The sequence below is a fragment of the Pantherophis guttatus genome, chromosome 2 (assembly GCF_059756535.1).
Source record: "Pantherophis guttatus breed Tessera chromosome 2, ASM5975653v1, whole genome shotgun sequence".
NCBI classification, from domain to species: Eukaryota; Metazoa; Chordata; class Lepidosauria; order Squamata; family Colubridae; genus Pantherophis; species Pantherophis guttatus.
This window is the reverse complement of record NC_142064.1, coordinates 67141957-67157637: the sequence shown is the minus strand read 5'-3', so window position 1 is coordinate 67157637 and position 15681 is coordinate 67141957. Positions and strand designations below refer to the sequence as shown.

At 38.9% G+C, this 15681-nt stretch overlaps 1 protein-coding gene across 7 annotated transcripts in view; it reads right to left on the bottom strand.

The window, feature by feature from the left end:
• Positions 1–15681, bottom strand: part of PRUNE2 (prune homolog 2 with BCH domain) — a 112198-nt gene that overhangs the window by 3682 nt on the left and 92835 nt on the right. Inside the window, exons 12-19 of one of the 7 annotated variants that reach the window (XR_015732237.1) lie at positions 14958–15134; positions 13243–13345; positions 11491–11622; positions 10227–10313; positions 9244–9342; positions 7945–7980; positions 7457–7489; positions 2071–2206 (exon numbers count right to left, since the gene is read on the bottom strand). Coding sequence is in view for 5 of the 7 variants with exons in the window: in XM_034410202.3 (XP_034266093.2) it covers positions 2159–2206; positions 7457–7489; positions 7945–7980; positions 9244–9342; positions 10227–10313; positions 11491–11622; positions 13243–13345; positions 14958–15134 (715 nt within the window). In the remaining 2 variants the exon portion in view is untranslated. The remainder of the gene's footprint in view (positions 1–2070; positions 2207–7456; positions 7490–7944; positions 7981–9243; positions 9343–10226; positions 10314–11490; positions 11623–13242; positions 13346–14957; positions 15135–15681) is intronic. The other 6 variants (XM_034410202.3, XR_015732238.1, XM_034410203.3 and 3 more) reach the window with 6 other exon arrangements.

Sequence of the window (15681 nt, the reverse complement as noted above, 5' to 3'; positions counted from 1 at the left end):
TGGTCTTTTCGTTAGCATTTTTTGTCTCCTTTGAATGGTATGTAAATGTACTTTATGTGTCTATTGATGATCTCATTTACACACCATTCAATTGAGACTCAAACCCCACACACAAACAGAAAGACCAAAAAAACCCACATTCACTAATACTGATAACGTTACCTAGTCAGCTAATGATGTGTAAGAAAACAAAAAGACTCTGAGAGAATCAAGTACTCACTGTTTAACCCTGAGCTACATATATTATCTTTTATTCTTCCCATATAGTCAACAAGATTGTATCTCAGCCAGTTCCAGAGGACCTGATAGCCAGAGTCTAATTCAAACAGTTCCAAGTGATCATTTTCCAATAGATGCCTGAAAAATCCTTACAGGAAATGTTTCCCAGGGTCCACCTTACCTCTGCTCTAGGCACATCTAGAAACTATCAATCAAACCTGAGAAGCCTATGTAATTCTAACAAGAATCCCATCACTTTTATTTCTCCTCCATAAAAGCTGGCTATATGGTCAGCCCAACATGTCCTAAGAATCTACTTGTTTCTGAACTATTAAATCTTCTGAAACTTGAGGATTTGTTTGTAGCACAGTACTTGTCCCACCCCATTCTCCATTTACATTACATAATACGGAGGCATGGAATGACACTGTAGAGCAAACATTCATTAAAAAGCTTTCTTCCTCTAGTAGTAGTTACCATTATTGCACTTTTTATTAATGGATTAGTCTAAAGTATAATGCCATGCAATACCATAACTGATAAAAATTATTACCAATAATAGTCAATATATTTTGATCCTCTTTTATTTGAGTCTTATTTTCATATCATTAAAAGGAAAATAACTGTCAAAAATTAAAATTATTATTGTTATAGATTAGAAGGATCTTCTATAATTAATATAATAATACAATATAATAACTCTTTTAAGGTTCTATAATTTACAGGCCTAATCAAGATATTAATAATGGTATTGTCATAATTAACTTTCATGACCAACCAACTGGCCGTGATCCTTAATACCTCTTAGTTCCTTTACAAAATTGGGCTGAATACAAACTGTAACATTAGAACAGAGCAACTGAAAACAATAGGACTTAATGAGTCATCTGAAGTCTAATTAAAAATATGGATAGCCCAATCCAATGTTTCTTTTACAGCTTGCAGAATAATAAATAACTACTACCAAATACATCCATTTATTTTTTTTAATAATTAAACACTAATGTATATTTCTTCTAACATCATATAGCTTTCATAAACTATGAAATGATAAACATAAATGATAAACATAAACATAAATGATATTCAACACATGCAGAACACTTATGCTTTTTTATAAAAAAAGATTTACGTGCAGCAGTCCTCAACTTAAAGCCTTAGTTTAGTACCTCTTCAAAGTTACAATGGCACTGGGAAAAAACCTATGAACAATCCTAACATATACTACCATTGCAACCTCCCCATAATGACAAAATCAAGTTCAGGTGCTTGGACCCGGCATATAATTAGGAAGGTTGCAATATTTAGGGTCATTTGTGACTTTTCCAGCTGGCTTCTGACAAGCAAAGTCAATGTGGGGGAAGCCAGATTCTCTTAATAACTCCATGATTCACTTAACAGTTGTAGCAATTTGCTTAACAACTGTGGCAGAAAAAGGTTGTTAATTAAAGTTGCAAATCACTTAAAAGCTGCCTTGCTTAGCAATGGGATCTCACAATTGTGGTCCTAAGATGAGGACTACCTGTACTATTTGCTATTCAAACCACAAAGGCAAATGAAATGCAACTCTGTAAAAGATTTTACAGTGATTATAAAAAGGTGACAGGGCAAACAAAAAAGAAGGTTGGGTAGACTCCAGAAAGATATAGTAAAAAAGGTTGTTCCATTAAAGCAAAGTTGCAAATTGCATCTACTGTCTTTAGGATTATATCATGTGTTACTACATGTTTATAATAAACCTGGTAGCAATTTTTATCTGACTTTAGCTTTGTCAAAACTTTAACTTTAATCTAAACTTTTATCTGCTGGTCTAAAAGGCTCATGTAAGTATTTGGATCTCAAAGAGACTACCTGGAGTTTACCCAGTTCTTCAATATCTCTTGCATAATGTTATTATGAACAATACTCATAGATAATGGCTTGTTTATGAAATTCTTACTCCTGTTGGACTGACGTTATTTCGGGCTCATTTGAAAGACAGCTTGCTCTGAAGGCAAGGGAAAATGAAAAATAATAAATACATTTTTGTTTGTTAGATACTTATAAATGCATATTTACTTTAAAAGCAGAACAAAGGCATTTTCACAAGCAAATTTTATCATATATATTATGATGTCTTCATAAATTATCAATGTTCATTAAGGAATGTCTCCCCAATAGTCATCAAAAATGCTTGCCACAAAAATTTTAGGTTGTAGAGTGTTATGAGACTATTTTTTTCTTTTTGCTGTTCATAGCAGCAGACTAATTGGAATATTGGAATCAATTACTGCAAGAAGTTTCAAAAATATTGATTTTAAGAATTTAAATATTGCATTTTAAGAATTTATAGTTGAAATGCTACTCCTATGAAAATGACCTTAGATCATCCTGAATGTATTTATAAAGACTTCTACTTGCTTAAGCATAGATAGGATGAGGTTATAAGACAGTCATATAAATACAGTTTCATCCTTAATATTGGCTGGAAAATGTATTATACAAAATATGTGTATATTAAACTGTATTTTCTATAATTCAGTGAGCTGTTGCACTGATATCACCCATTGTTACCAAATATAGCATTGGATATATGCTATAAGGCACAAAGCTTTAACCAGAGCAGTATGAGATGATAGTCATGACATATTTTCAACCGCTCTGAACAGCTTTGTTGATGCAATCTATCAAAATCTTGCTTGTGGTCATTATCAAGTGTACTAGGATTGCAAGCAGATAGGCAGTTTGCTAAAATTACTTTTGGGCATCATTCAAAATAGATGCATCTTCACAACAGAATATTGCAGTTCAATTTCACAGCAGCAGCATATTCAAGCTTTCTGAAATGGCTACTTCGATCCATAATGTTACCACTATAATCACATAATAAGATAATATAACATATGCATTTTTCAGCGTGCTCTAAAGCTCATGCAATTGACATGGATACAGCCAGTCTAGCAAAAGATTATTTAGGTTTGCAGTGACTCAGTAGTGATTCTTTCTGTCAGTCAACCCCCATTTTAATAAATTCTATTCAGTAGAGGTTAATAATGGATGCAATGAACAAAATCTGGACTTTTGACAACAAGAAACTTTGCCCCAGGTAACAGACAAATACTGTTATGAATGACATAACAATTGTACATTTTGAACATTATGTTCATGTTATGTACATCTACATATATTTTATAATTTTTATAAGATATAGATTATATGTTTGTTTTATATATGAAAAATTGAGCATTTAATGAACTTTTGACTCAAAAACATTTTCCCCATCAGTTCATTAAACTGAGGGTTCTGCGTAATGCTATGCCACTTTATCTTTTTTGTACATAAAATCAATCTTCATCATAATGTAAAATCCTGGGCATGAATAGAACTACTGTATATTCTCTAAAAACATTACCTACCAGTATTTTCTTAAAGGGACCTAGACTGATTTAGAATACATAAATGGAACCATTTTATCATCCAATTTGCCAAATGTCATAACCAACTCTAGCCTAGCCAATTAATAGGTAATAACTTTCATCTGAACAAAAAATGAGCAAAATTACTGTTTTAAAGAAAAATTCTAAAGCTGATAGAAAACACGTTCATTTAAGAAATAAATTTATCCATATATTCTGGAATCTCCTTTTAAGTAAATGTCTTTGAATATATTCTTTGCATTTTCATTTGTAACAAAGATACAATGGATTTATGGGTTGTTGTTTTTTTATTAAGCTTATATGCTGCCCTCTCTCTGGAAAGGACTCAGGGCGGCTCACAGCAATAAAAACAGATAAAATCAATATTAAGTGTTAAAAACCATTAAAACTCCCCTTAAAACCCCTTCAGTTCAATCTGGCCTGGCGAAATAACCATGTCTTAAGGTCATGGCGAAAAGAGCGCAGGTCAGGGGCCACCCGGAGCTCCAGGGGGAGTTGATTCCATAAGGTAGGTGCGCCCACAGAGAAAGCCTGTTCCCTAGGAGTCGCCAGATAACACTGCCTGGCCGACGGCACTCCAAGGAGGCCCTCCCTGTGGGAACGCACCGGGCGATGGGGAGCTGTCGCTGGCCACAGATGGTCCGTCAGGTACCCCGGGCCTAGGCCATGTAGGATTTTATAGGTAATAACCAGCACCGTGAATTTCACCCGGAGGGCAACCAGTAGCCAATGCAGGTCGCGCAGGAGGGGTGTAACATGAGAGTGTCGGGACACTCCCATCACTACCCACGCAGCCACATTCTGCACCAGCTGAAGCCTCCAAGTGGTCTTCATGGGCAGCCCCATGTAGAGAGCATTGTAGTAGTCGATCCGGGAGGTCACGAGCGCATGAGTGACTGTGCGGAGGTCATCACGGTCCAGGTAGGGACGCAATTGGCGCACCAGATGAATCTGTGCAAATGCCCCCCTGGTCACGGTCGCAACATGATCTTCCAAAGTCAACCATGAATCCAGGACGACGCCTAAATTGCGTGCCCTTTCAACAGGGGGCAACACCTCACCCACTATGACCAACGATGGAATATTCCCTTGGAACCAAGATGCCGGTACCCACAGCCACTCTGTCTTGGCAGGGTTGAGCTGAAGCCTGTTCCTCCCCATCCAGAGCCGCACCGCTTCCAGGCACCGGGACATCATGTCGAGGGCATCACTGGGCTGGTTCGGGGTGGATATAAAAAGCTGGGTATCATCAGCATACTGATGATACCTCACCCCGTAACCATGGATGATCTCCCCCAGCGGCTTCATATAGATGTTGAACAAAAGGGGAGAGAGGACCGACCCCTGAGGTACCCCACGTGAGGGACCTTGAGGCCGACCTCTGTCCCCCTGCCAACACCGCTTGCGCATGCTCCGAGAGATAGGAGGTGAACCACCGAAGAACGGTGCCTCCCACTCCCAACCCCTCAAGGCGCCGCAGTAAGATACCATGGTCGATGGTATCGAAAGCCGCCGAAAGGTCTAATAGGACCAGGACAGAGGAATATCGCTTGTCCCGAACCCTCCAGAGGTCATCCACCAGCGCAACCAATGCCGTCTCCGTGCTGTACCTGGGCCTGAAACCCGACTGGTACGGGTCCAGATATAATGTTTCATTCAGGACCAACGGGAGCTGATGTGCCACCACACTCTCAACAACCTTTGCCATAAAGCGAAGGTTGGAGACAGGACGAAAGTTATTCAAAGTAGCCGGATCCAGGGTAGGCTTCTTGAGGAGGGGGTCTCACCACCACCTCCTTCAAGGCAGCCAGAAAGTGCCCTTCACCCAAAGAAGCCGTAATCACTGCCTGGATCCAGCCGCGTGTAACCTCCCAGGCCAAATAAACAAGCCAGGAGGGACATGGGTCCAGCACACACGTGCTGGCCCTCAGCTTCCCCATGATCCTGTCCACTTCCTCGGGAGTAACAGGATCAAACTCTTCCCAAATCACCAGACCCGTCGTCCCCTCCCCGACTGACCCCGCCTTGTCGGAGTCCAGCTCCTCCCAAATCTGAGCGATCTTACCCTGCAGATATTTACTAAATTCCTCGGCCCACCCCCTCACAGGGTCCTCCCCCGCTCCCTGATTCAAAAGGGAGCGGAATACCCTAAATAGGGCAGCCGGGTGGTTCTCTGCGGATGCGATGAGGGCAGAGAAGTGAGCACGCTTCGCCGCCTTCATCACTACCAGATAGGATCGAATAAAAGATCTCAGCTCTGCTCGGTCAGATTCGGAACAGCTAGATCTCCAACAGCTCTCCAGACCTCTCCTCCGACGCTTCATCTCCCGGAGCTTCTCAGTAAACCAAGGGGCCAACCGGGATCTGCGTCGGGTCAGAGGTTGCAAAGGCCCGACCCGGTTGAGAGCCCCGGCAGCCGCCTCTTCCCAGGCATCCACCAGAGTCTCGACCGGGGCATGGAAAAGAGAGAGAGGGATAGTCCCAAGCTCCGTCTGGAACCGCTCAGGGTCCATCAGGTGCCTGGGGCGGAACCAGATGGTCGGTTCTGCCTCCCAGTGGCAGGGAGCGGCAAAATGGAAGTCCAGCCTAAGGAGATAGTGATCGGTCCATGACAGGGGTTGGATAACTGGCATACCCCCACCGAGCTCACTACACCACTGCTCCGAGACAAAAACCATGTTGGGTGTGTCCCCCCCACATGAGTCGGGGCCTGTATTATCTGGGTCAGGTCCATGGCTGCCATGGAAGCCATGAACTCCCGGACTGCTCCTGACGCCACCCCCAGGGATAGTAGGTTAAAGTCCCTCAGCACAATAAGTCTGGGGAACTCAACCACCAACCCCAATATGGCGTCTAGCAGCCTGGGCAGGGCCGTTGATACGTAGCTGGGAGATAGGTACATAATCAACAGGGCCAACTGACTTTGCGGTCCCCATCTCATAAGAACGGACTCACAGCCGTCTATCTGAGGAGCAGTGACCTCCCGCGGATCATGGGTCTCCCTAATTTTGGTGATATAAAAGCAGTAAGTGGATGCATCCAAACTAAAGACAACTTGTTTGTTTTTAATTCACTTGTAAGATTCCTTCTTTACCCTCAACTATCTGTATTAGGGCAACTTATCTAGTCTTAATATCTCCAAAGTTACTGTTATTCAAACAAAGCCTTAAAAGTAAAGATTCCCCCTTACATGCGTGCTAGTTGTTTCCAGTTCTAGGGGCGGTGCTCATCTCAGTTTCTAAGCCGAGGAGCCAGCACTGTCCGAAAACATCTCCGTGATCATGTGGCTGGCATGACTAAATGGCGAAGGTACACGGAGCACTGTTACCTTCCCACCAAAGTTCTCCCTATTTTTCTACTTCCATTTTTTACATGCTTTCGAACTGTTAGGTTGGCAGAAGCTGAGACAAGTAACAGGAGCTCACCCCGTTATGCAGCACTAGGGATTCAAACAGCTGAACTGCTGACCTTCTGACTGACAAGCTCAGCGTCTTAGCCACAGAGCCACCACATCCCTCAAAGCCTTAGGGATTACCAATTGTGCACCATGTCCTAAAAATAACATTTTACCTAGCAGTTATAATTAGACTGAACTAGGATGCTGCTGAAGTACAATTCCCACAATCCCCCAGGCCACTCTACAGAAGTGCCACTGAGAATGGTGAATATTACTCCTATGTAATATTATGTAGCAGTAATATTCACTATTCTTAATGACACTTCTGTGTAGTCCTGTATAGGATTAACATGAATTTTCTTAATAGTTAATCCTTTTTAAGAATGAAAAAGGAATATAGTTTATTATCAGAATTCTGTCTTACTTTGCTGATGCCTCCCTGAGCTCTTCATCCAGTCTGCATGAGTAAAGGTTATTGGTGAAGGAGAAGAAGCAAGCGGAACATAAAATAAAAGCAGGGAAAAGCAGAGTGTCAATCAAGCAAGGAACATGCTTTTGAAATTATGCACCAACAAAGTATTTTTTTCTAATGTGTTACTGATTTCATCTCTGTGTGTGTGTGTGTGTGTGTGTGTGTGTGTGTGTGTCTAGTCCATGTGTAGGCAGATCTTGTAAAACTAGCAGGAGTTTGCAGCATGCATGCTGTGCAAAGCTGACAAAGTGATTGAAGTTAATTCCAGAACAGGCCAAATTAAGAAAATTTATAACTGATCTCAATAGTTCATGCGTGACATTCATTACAGAGAGCTATGGGATCTTTTTAAATGTCAGCTGCTGAAATCCTCTACTGCCTCAGCTATCCTCAGTCATTTAAAAACATCAGCACAGGCTGCAGCAGAGCAAGGGTTTTACCTTACTCTTCTCTGAATGGATCGCTCTTCGTCATACCTTTCAAGATAAAAATGGGTGAAGGACAAACATACACAAGGTCAAGTAATATGCAGACATGTATCACCTGTATCACCTTCACATCACAAGGAACTATTCCCAATGTCAAGTTGAAGTGCAGAGTCAGCACTGAGGCTCTTGTATATGCACCTCATGTCAATGCAAATTTAAGCTACAATGTCTATTTCATTATGCATAGTTTGATCCTTTGGCCCTTATTCAATGGGCTCCAGACTCGCTTTGTTATTAGTGGGTTGGCATGTTCACACTGAGAACTACTATGCGCAGTGAGAGAACTGGTAAAACCATGAAATGTTCTGGATTTTCGCCCTCTTGGCACTGTCCAGCTACATTGAACTAATATCCTATCATCTTTAGCAATTCCTGAAAGTTTTGGACAGGAGAATAATTTATAAAACATAGAGTCCCCAAATCAGAAACATTGATGTGTCCCCAAAACATCAGTGCTCATGAACATGAACACTTTGAGAATTTAATCTTCACTTTCAGTGAATAAAATATATTCCCATTCTACAATGTCTCGTGCAATTCTCAAAAATATTTTGAAAACTATTAATTTTTTATTCCAAACAGATGGTATGAATAAATTAGTGAGGCAATAACACATTGGAATAGATCCTTGGATCTTTCACAGATTCATAGAGTTGACAGATAACAAAGAGGCCATCTAATGCTGCTTAGTGCAGGATCTACGACAGCATCCTGATAAACAATTAGCCAGCCTCTGTTTGGAAACTTCCAGTAAAAGAGAATTCACCACTTCATGTGGCAACCTGTTACTTGGTTAACAACTGAGGCTGTCATGAGTTTCTCCCAACTTCTAGCCTGAATTTTCTTCCTTATAGTTTTATCTAATTGGTCTTGACCCATCTCTTTGAGGTAATTGAGAATGAGATCACTGATTCAACCTTCAGATATTTGAAGAGTGCTTTATCACCTCAATCACCTCTTCTATAGGTTAAATTTATTCTTATTTCTTAACCATTCCTCTTTTGTTTTCTTGGCTTGGCTTTCTTTATATAATAAGGAACCATATTATAATATAATTGTGTTTTTAAATTTTAATCAAGTAAACAGCATAAACAATTATTTCTAGTGCTGTTCAGTTTTAATCACAATGTTGAGTACTTTGTAAATATTATGTATTATTTAGATAAAATTAACTTTCCTTAAAAATAGCAATCCTTTTGATTTATAGTAGTAACTTATCTCATTATTATTTTCCAAACGCTCTTCACTTACTTGACAATACTTTCTGGGACATTTACATATTCCATTGGAATTAGTTCATTAAGGTCTGCCAAAGTGTTGACGTATTGTATCTTATTACTGAATTTTGAACTGAAACACAAAAAGCACAATTCACTGGTTAAGCAATATATAAAATAAAATATAAAATTCATCTCCATGTTAACTAATGAGCTGCTAAATTGCAGGCTAGGGTAGGAATGATCTTTAGTGACCTTTCAAAGTTACTGAAAGGCACTGAAAAAGTCACTTACGACTGGTCCTCACATTTACAACAATTGCAGCATCCCAACGTGATCAAAATTTGGGCATCTGACAACCAGCATGTATTTACAATGGCTGCAGTGTCCTAGCATCATGTGATTGCCATCTGCAATTTTCCCAGCCAGCTTCCAACAAGCAAAGTCAATGGGGGAAACTGGATTTGTTTAACAACTGCACGATTTGCTTAACAACTATGACAAAAAGGTCATAAAATCAGGTGTGATTCATCTAACAACTGCCTTGTTTAGCAATATAAATTCTGATCTCTTTTGTGTCCATAAGTCGAGGACTACCTGTACTGTCTTCAAATATCACAGTAATTTATACGAACCTCATCCAAGATAGCCTACTTAATTTGTTAGGTGAGACCTAGGCAGAGTCTTCTTATCTCTTAGTTTGTATAGAAAAAGAACAAGCACTCGTTTTGCCTGCACCAACCTATTAAATACTGCATAAATTATTCTGTGATAATGCCATATATAGTTATAAGTTAAAATGTAATTATTATAAGGGAATGATAAATTTATTTTTTATTAATGTTACTCATGGTAAAATTAAACAAATATATTGATCATTTTAAAGAGCCTTATCAGCACAAAGCTGAATCGGAAGCTGTTTCTTTACTTCCCCAATTGCTTATCTCACAATCAAAGCAGTTCCTGATCATGTAAAAACTCAGCATTTTAGAAAGTCCGAAAGTGATAACGTCTGACCTTATAAATGGCCGTGTGACAGCTAGAATTGTTCTTATAAACCAAGAAGGGTGAACTATGATGAATGATTTCAAATTCTTCCTTAATCTGCATTTAAAAGGAAATATTACAGATTAACAGAGTTGGAAAAGACCTTGGAGACCCTACACCATTTCTGACAGATGACAGTCCAGTCTCTTCTTGAAAGCTTCCAGTGATGAAGCTCCCACAACTTCTGAAGGCAAGCTGTTCCATTGATTGATTGCTCTCACTGTCAGAAAACTTCTCCTTATTCCTTGAATCTCTCCTTGTTCACTTTCCATCCATCATTCTTTGTCTGGCCTTCAAGTGCTTTGGAAAATAGCTTGTCTCCTTCCTCTCTGTGGCAGCCCCTCAAATATTAGAACACTGCTATCCTGTCTCCCCTGGTCCTTCTCTTCAGTAGACTAGCCATGCCCAGTTCCTGCAACCATTCATCGTATGTTTTAGTCTCCAGTCCCCTAATCATCTTGGTTGCTCTTCTCTGCACTCTTTCTAGAGTCTCAACATTCTTTTTATAGTGTAGTGACCAAAACTGGATGCAGTATTCTAGGTGTGATCTTACTAAGGCTTTATAGAGTTTAGAGTTAGTTTCTCACTTGATCTTGATTGTATCCCTCTGTTAATGCAATTTAGGATTGCAATGGTTTTTTTGGCTGCTATCGCATACTATTGGCTCATATTTAATTAGTTGTCCACTAAGACGGCAAGATCCCTCTCACAGTTACTGTTATTTAGCCTGCTTTCACCCAGTCTATATGTGTACTTTTGGTTTTTCTTGACTAAGTTTTCTTGCCTAAGACTTTACTTTTCTCTACATTGAATTTCATTTTGTTAGATAGGGCCCAGTGTTCAAGTTTGTCAAGATCAATCTGGATCTTGAGCCTATCATCTAGGGTGTTGGCTATTCCTGCCAGCTGAGTATCATATACAAATTTGGTAAGTTCCCCTTCTATTCCCTCATCTAAGTCATTTATGAAGATATTGAAGAATACTGGGCCTATGATACTTTAAGTCTTCAGTATGAAACACATTGGTTGAGAAAAATGACAGTCACATGTTCCACAAGTATAGCACTATCACACACTGATTCACACATTTTTGGCATGCTTTCTTAAATGTATTCTTAATCTTCAGTGATACTCACAAGCAACAGCTTGCATTTAAAAAGAATGGGGCAAGAGGATTTAAAATAGTAAATAGACTAAGAAAAATAATAATTAGAAAATATAAGTGATCCACAAACCGCCTGTCAATCATCTGGTAGCATCTTTTCATCCATCCAAGTCCTGGCATTCTTCTCCTTGGGGTTGCTCCATTTAAGTAAACAATCATATAGTCTTCAGCAACCATGAGCTCCAAAGTACTTATTACATATCTCAACAAAAAGAAGGAAAAGAAAAAGAAGTGGGGAGAAATAATATTTTCACAAGCATTTTTTTTTTCCTTTTAAGAACCTATGCCAGTATTTTTTTAACCATAGGAACTTTTAAATATTAACTTTAAGATATGTGGACTTCAACTGGCTGGGGAATTCTGGGAGTTGAAGCTTACACATCTTAAAAGTTGTTAAGGCTGAGAAACACTGCCCTATGTTTTAGCACTTAAGCAAATACATAATTTCCAGAAACAAAATTGGCAGTTGAGGGAGTTCTTTATTAAGTAACCTACATAGTACAGGTCATACTGTCCCTCCTTTGGGAATGTGAAATATTTAAATAAGAAGCCCATGTTAATTTTACTCTTCAGGGCATGAAAACTGCAGTATAAGTAAATGATTGCACTCACTCCATTGGCAGACAATTTAGGAGCATTTCAGGGACAGGATTCAAAGCAAGAATATAGTCTGAAAATTCAGACAGAACTCCTGACCTATGTGGCTTTCCAACAATGAGAAATTATAGTTTTATAGCTAGTCCTCAACTTATTACCATTCGTTTAGTGATTGTTCAAAGTCACAACAGCACTGAAAAAAACTATGACCACTTATCAGATTTACAATCCCTGCAACATTTCCATGGTCACGCGATCAAAATTCAGATCACAGCAACTGGTTAATATTTCTGATTGCTGCAATGTCCCACCTTTTGTGACCTTCCAACAAGCAAAGTCAATAGGGAATTCATTTAACAATTGTGTTACTAATTTAACAACAGCAGTGATTCACTTAACAGTTGTGGCAAGAAAGGTCGTAAAATGGGGCAAAAAGTATCGCTTACCAACATAAATTTTGAGCTCAATTGTGGTAAGCAGAGGGCTATCTGTATTATGGAATTACATAGGAAGGTTAGGGGCAGTTCAAGAAAAACTTTCTTTAAATATCAAGGCTTAATTCAGGCTTAACTATGCAAGGCTTAACTATGGCAAAACAGGAATCACTTCCCTATGGCTTCTTTCCATTGTAGCAGGGGTGAAATGCTACCAGTTCACCCCGGTTCGGTCAAATCGGTAGTGATAAAAATTACCTGTTTGGGCGAACCAGTAGTAAAAAAAAAGCTACCAATTCAGTCGAACTGGTAGTTTAAAAAAGCTACCGGTTCATCCGAACCGGTATTTCCAAAGATCAGCTGTGCCGCACAGTTTATATTTGCTAGAAAGCAGGAAATCCTGCTTTCTAGCAAAGCTAAATTGCGCAGCACAGCTGTTCCCTTCCCCTTGCTGTTCTACTTACCTAGTGAAGTCTTCTATTTCCGCATATGTTGCGCATGTGCGCGCAACATACTTTTGGCGCACACTGCATATGCATGCACAGCGTCCTTTTGGCGCATGCTGTGCGTGCGCGGCCAGCAAACTGGTGGCAAACCAATTCAGATTTCACCATTGCCTTGTAGTATATTTTATTTTATTTCATTTTATTTTATTTATACAAACCAAATTTCTGTTTCCCTCAAAAGAACGAAGCAACAAAGGAACTCATTTTAACTCTGCATTTATCTCTTAATGAAAATCATCTATTTTACCATATGAAAGAGTTTTACTACAATATTTCCACACTCACAAGAAAAGGTTTTCCATGACATACGTATAATCCATTTGACTGTTATCCGGTAGAAAACATGCAGCAAATACAATGATGGCATTCAAGCCATCACCATAGTATCCTGTGGAGTCAAAAATATATGTCTCACAAACAGTTCTTAACACAATAGAATTGGCAGGTTTCATAAGCAATTGAACCCCCCTATTACCTGTTGCATAATTCAGGGCCAGGGGGCATAAGTATCAAATACGCTAAAGCAAGTTGGGAAGCAAACCAATAGCATAGTGGCATATTTGGTAACATTTTAATGAGAAAAGCAACCTGGGAATCTCAATGCAAAGTATTCCACAACATTGGACCATAGACAAGGCTACTTCCAAACCTGAATGTCTCATGATATCCTCCTATTTGATGTAAGAATTTCCCAGGTGAGGTTTCTCATTTGGAGAATTGATAGCTACGTCTGTTATGAAAGTCTCAATTCAAAATAATTCTAGAAATTACAAACTCTAATAAGTAAGTAGAGTAAATGAAAAAAAAAAATAATGGAAAGAACAGATGCTGCTAGTCCTGAAAAGCTTGAACTCATACAGTTCTGCATACCTACAGGACCCTACCCAGATCCATAGGCCTGTTCACTCATCAGGCAATCCACAAGAATTGCCTAAACATGGATGAAACACTTAGCAGGCTGGCATAGAGATACTGGTGATATAAACCACTGCTACACATCCCATGTCAGGCCTAAATTGCAGCAGTTAAGCACTGAAAAAGAAATAACTTTTCTCTTTCAAGACATGTGTTTTGCTACAAAATAAATACAAAATCTTAGTCTCAGCACACCCACGCCTGGTCACAACTTACTGGTTTAAATGACATGTAGGGAGAAACTTGCAGTAATAGACATCTTTAAACCATACCTTACAATAGCCTCAGTAAATCTGGCTATGCTTGTGATTGCACATTGTATTAAACCATATTCTTTTTTAACCATGAATTGTTGAACAAACCACAATGACACACATGGATTCACACATCATACTAAGCTGCAGAGCAATGATAGCCAGCTTTTCTAACTGAAGATTATATTGGAGCTGGGCTGGGTTTAATTAAAAACAAATTAATTAAATAAAATCAATACACTATTCTCATTATTTTAATTACTTCTCCTTTGGAGGCAGCTTCCAGAGATTCTGAAGCTGTCCCAGTACTGTAGCTTTCAGGGGGCATATGCTGCTATGGGTGTTTACATTCCACCATAAACTATGGTATACAAATCATAGCTGGTTTCACACCACATATTAAGTTCAAAGAAAACATTCAATAAGATGAAATGTTCCTGTAACATACAGGCCTGCAGTTGTACCATGAACACTGAATATATTGTGCTTTCTTCTCTCATTTTTTTCTTTTTAAAGCTCTGTCTTTCCTTTGGAAGTGTGAATCAGAGATCTGGAAACTGGAGCATATCATGCCCAGAATAAAATGATTTAATGACTCATCAACTCACACATTTCACATCAAAAGTATTCTGTTGTCATAGATACATTACAGAGTTTTCAGTAGCGAAGGAATTAATTCAATAATTCACAAATTCAGTTTTGAATTATTCAAAGGAAACATATTCTAAATTTATGTCAGATGTGGAAGACCATTTACAATTAGGATACTTTCAAATGTTTTCTAATTACTCTATACTAGTATAATTAATAAAACAGATTTTTTTTCTGTACCTCCATGAGAAATAACCTTTTTAAAAGGTTCAATTGCTTTCATATCAATCCTCTGCTCCTGGTCTCCAATAACAACAGTTCTCCATAACCTGTTGTCTTCCCGTTCCTCTTCAGCAGTATATTCTGGGATGGATTCAGATTCTTCTTGAGAAAGTTCTTTAATGGCTGGTTGCTCTTCTGAAAATACAAGAATAAAGGATTTAAATAAACAGTCTTTAGCAATAGCAATAGCAATAGCACTTAGACTTATATACCGCTTCATAGTGCTTTTACAGCCCTCTCTAAGCAGCTTACAGAGTCAGTATATTGCCCGCTACAATCTGGGTCCTCATTTTACTGACCTTGGAAGGATGGAAGGATGAGTCAACCTTGAGCCGGTGAGATTTGAACTGCCAAACTGCAGCTAGCAGTCAGCTGAAGTAGCCTGCAGTACTGCACTCTAACCACTGTGCCACCTCAGCTTTAATATAAGAAAAGCCTGTTTCATCCAGTAACAAAATTGAATTTCTGACTGTAACTCTGAAATCAATTGTACAATTCATTGAATGACTTTATTCAATTCAATGTTGGATTATTTGTAGGAACAATGTAATCTGTGAAAAAAATCATTGGATAGTGATGAGGAAGAAATGAGATATATAAAATGGTATTTAGATTCCTTTGGCATGATGGAAAAAAAGAGAAATCCATAGTTCTAAAACAAAACACATATTACATTTTAGGA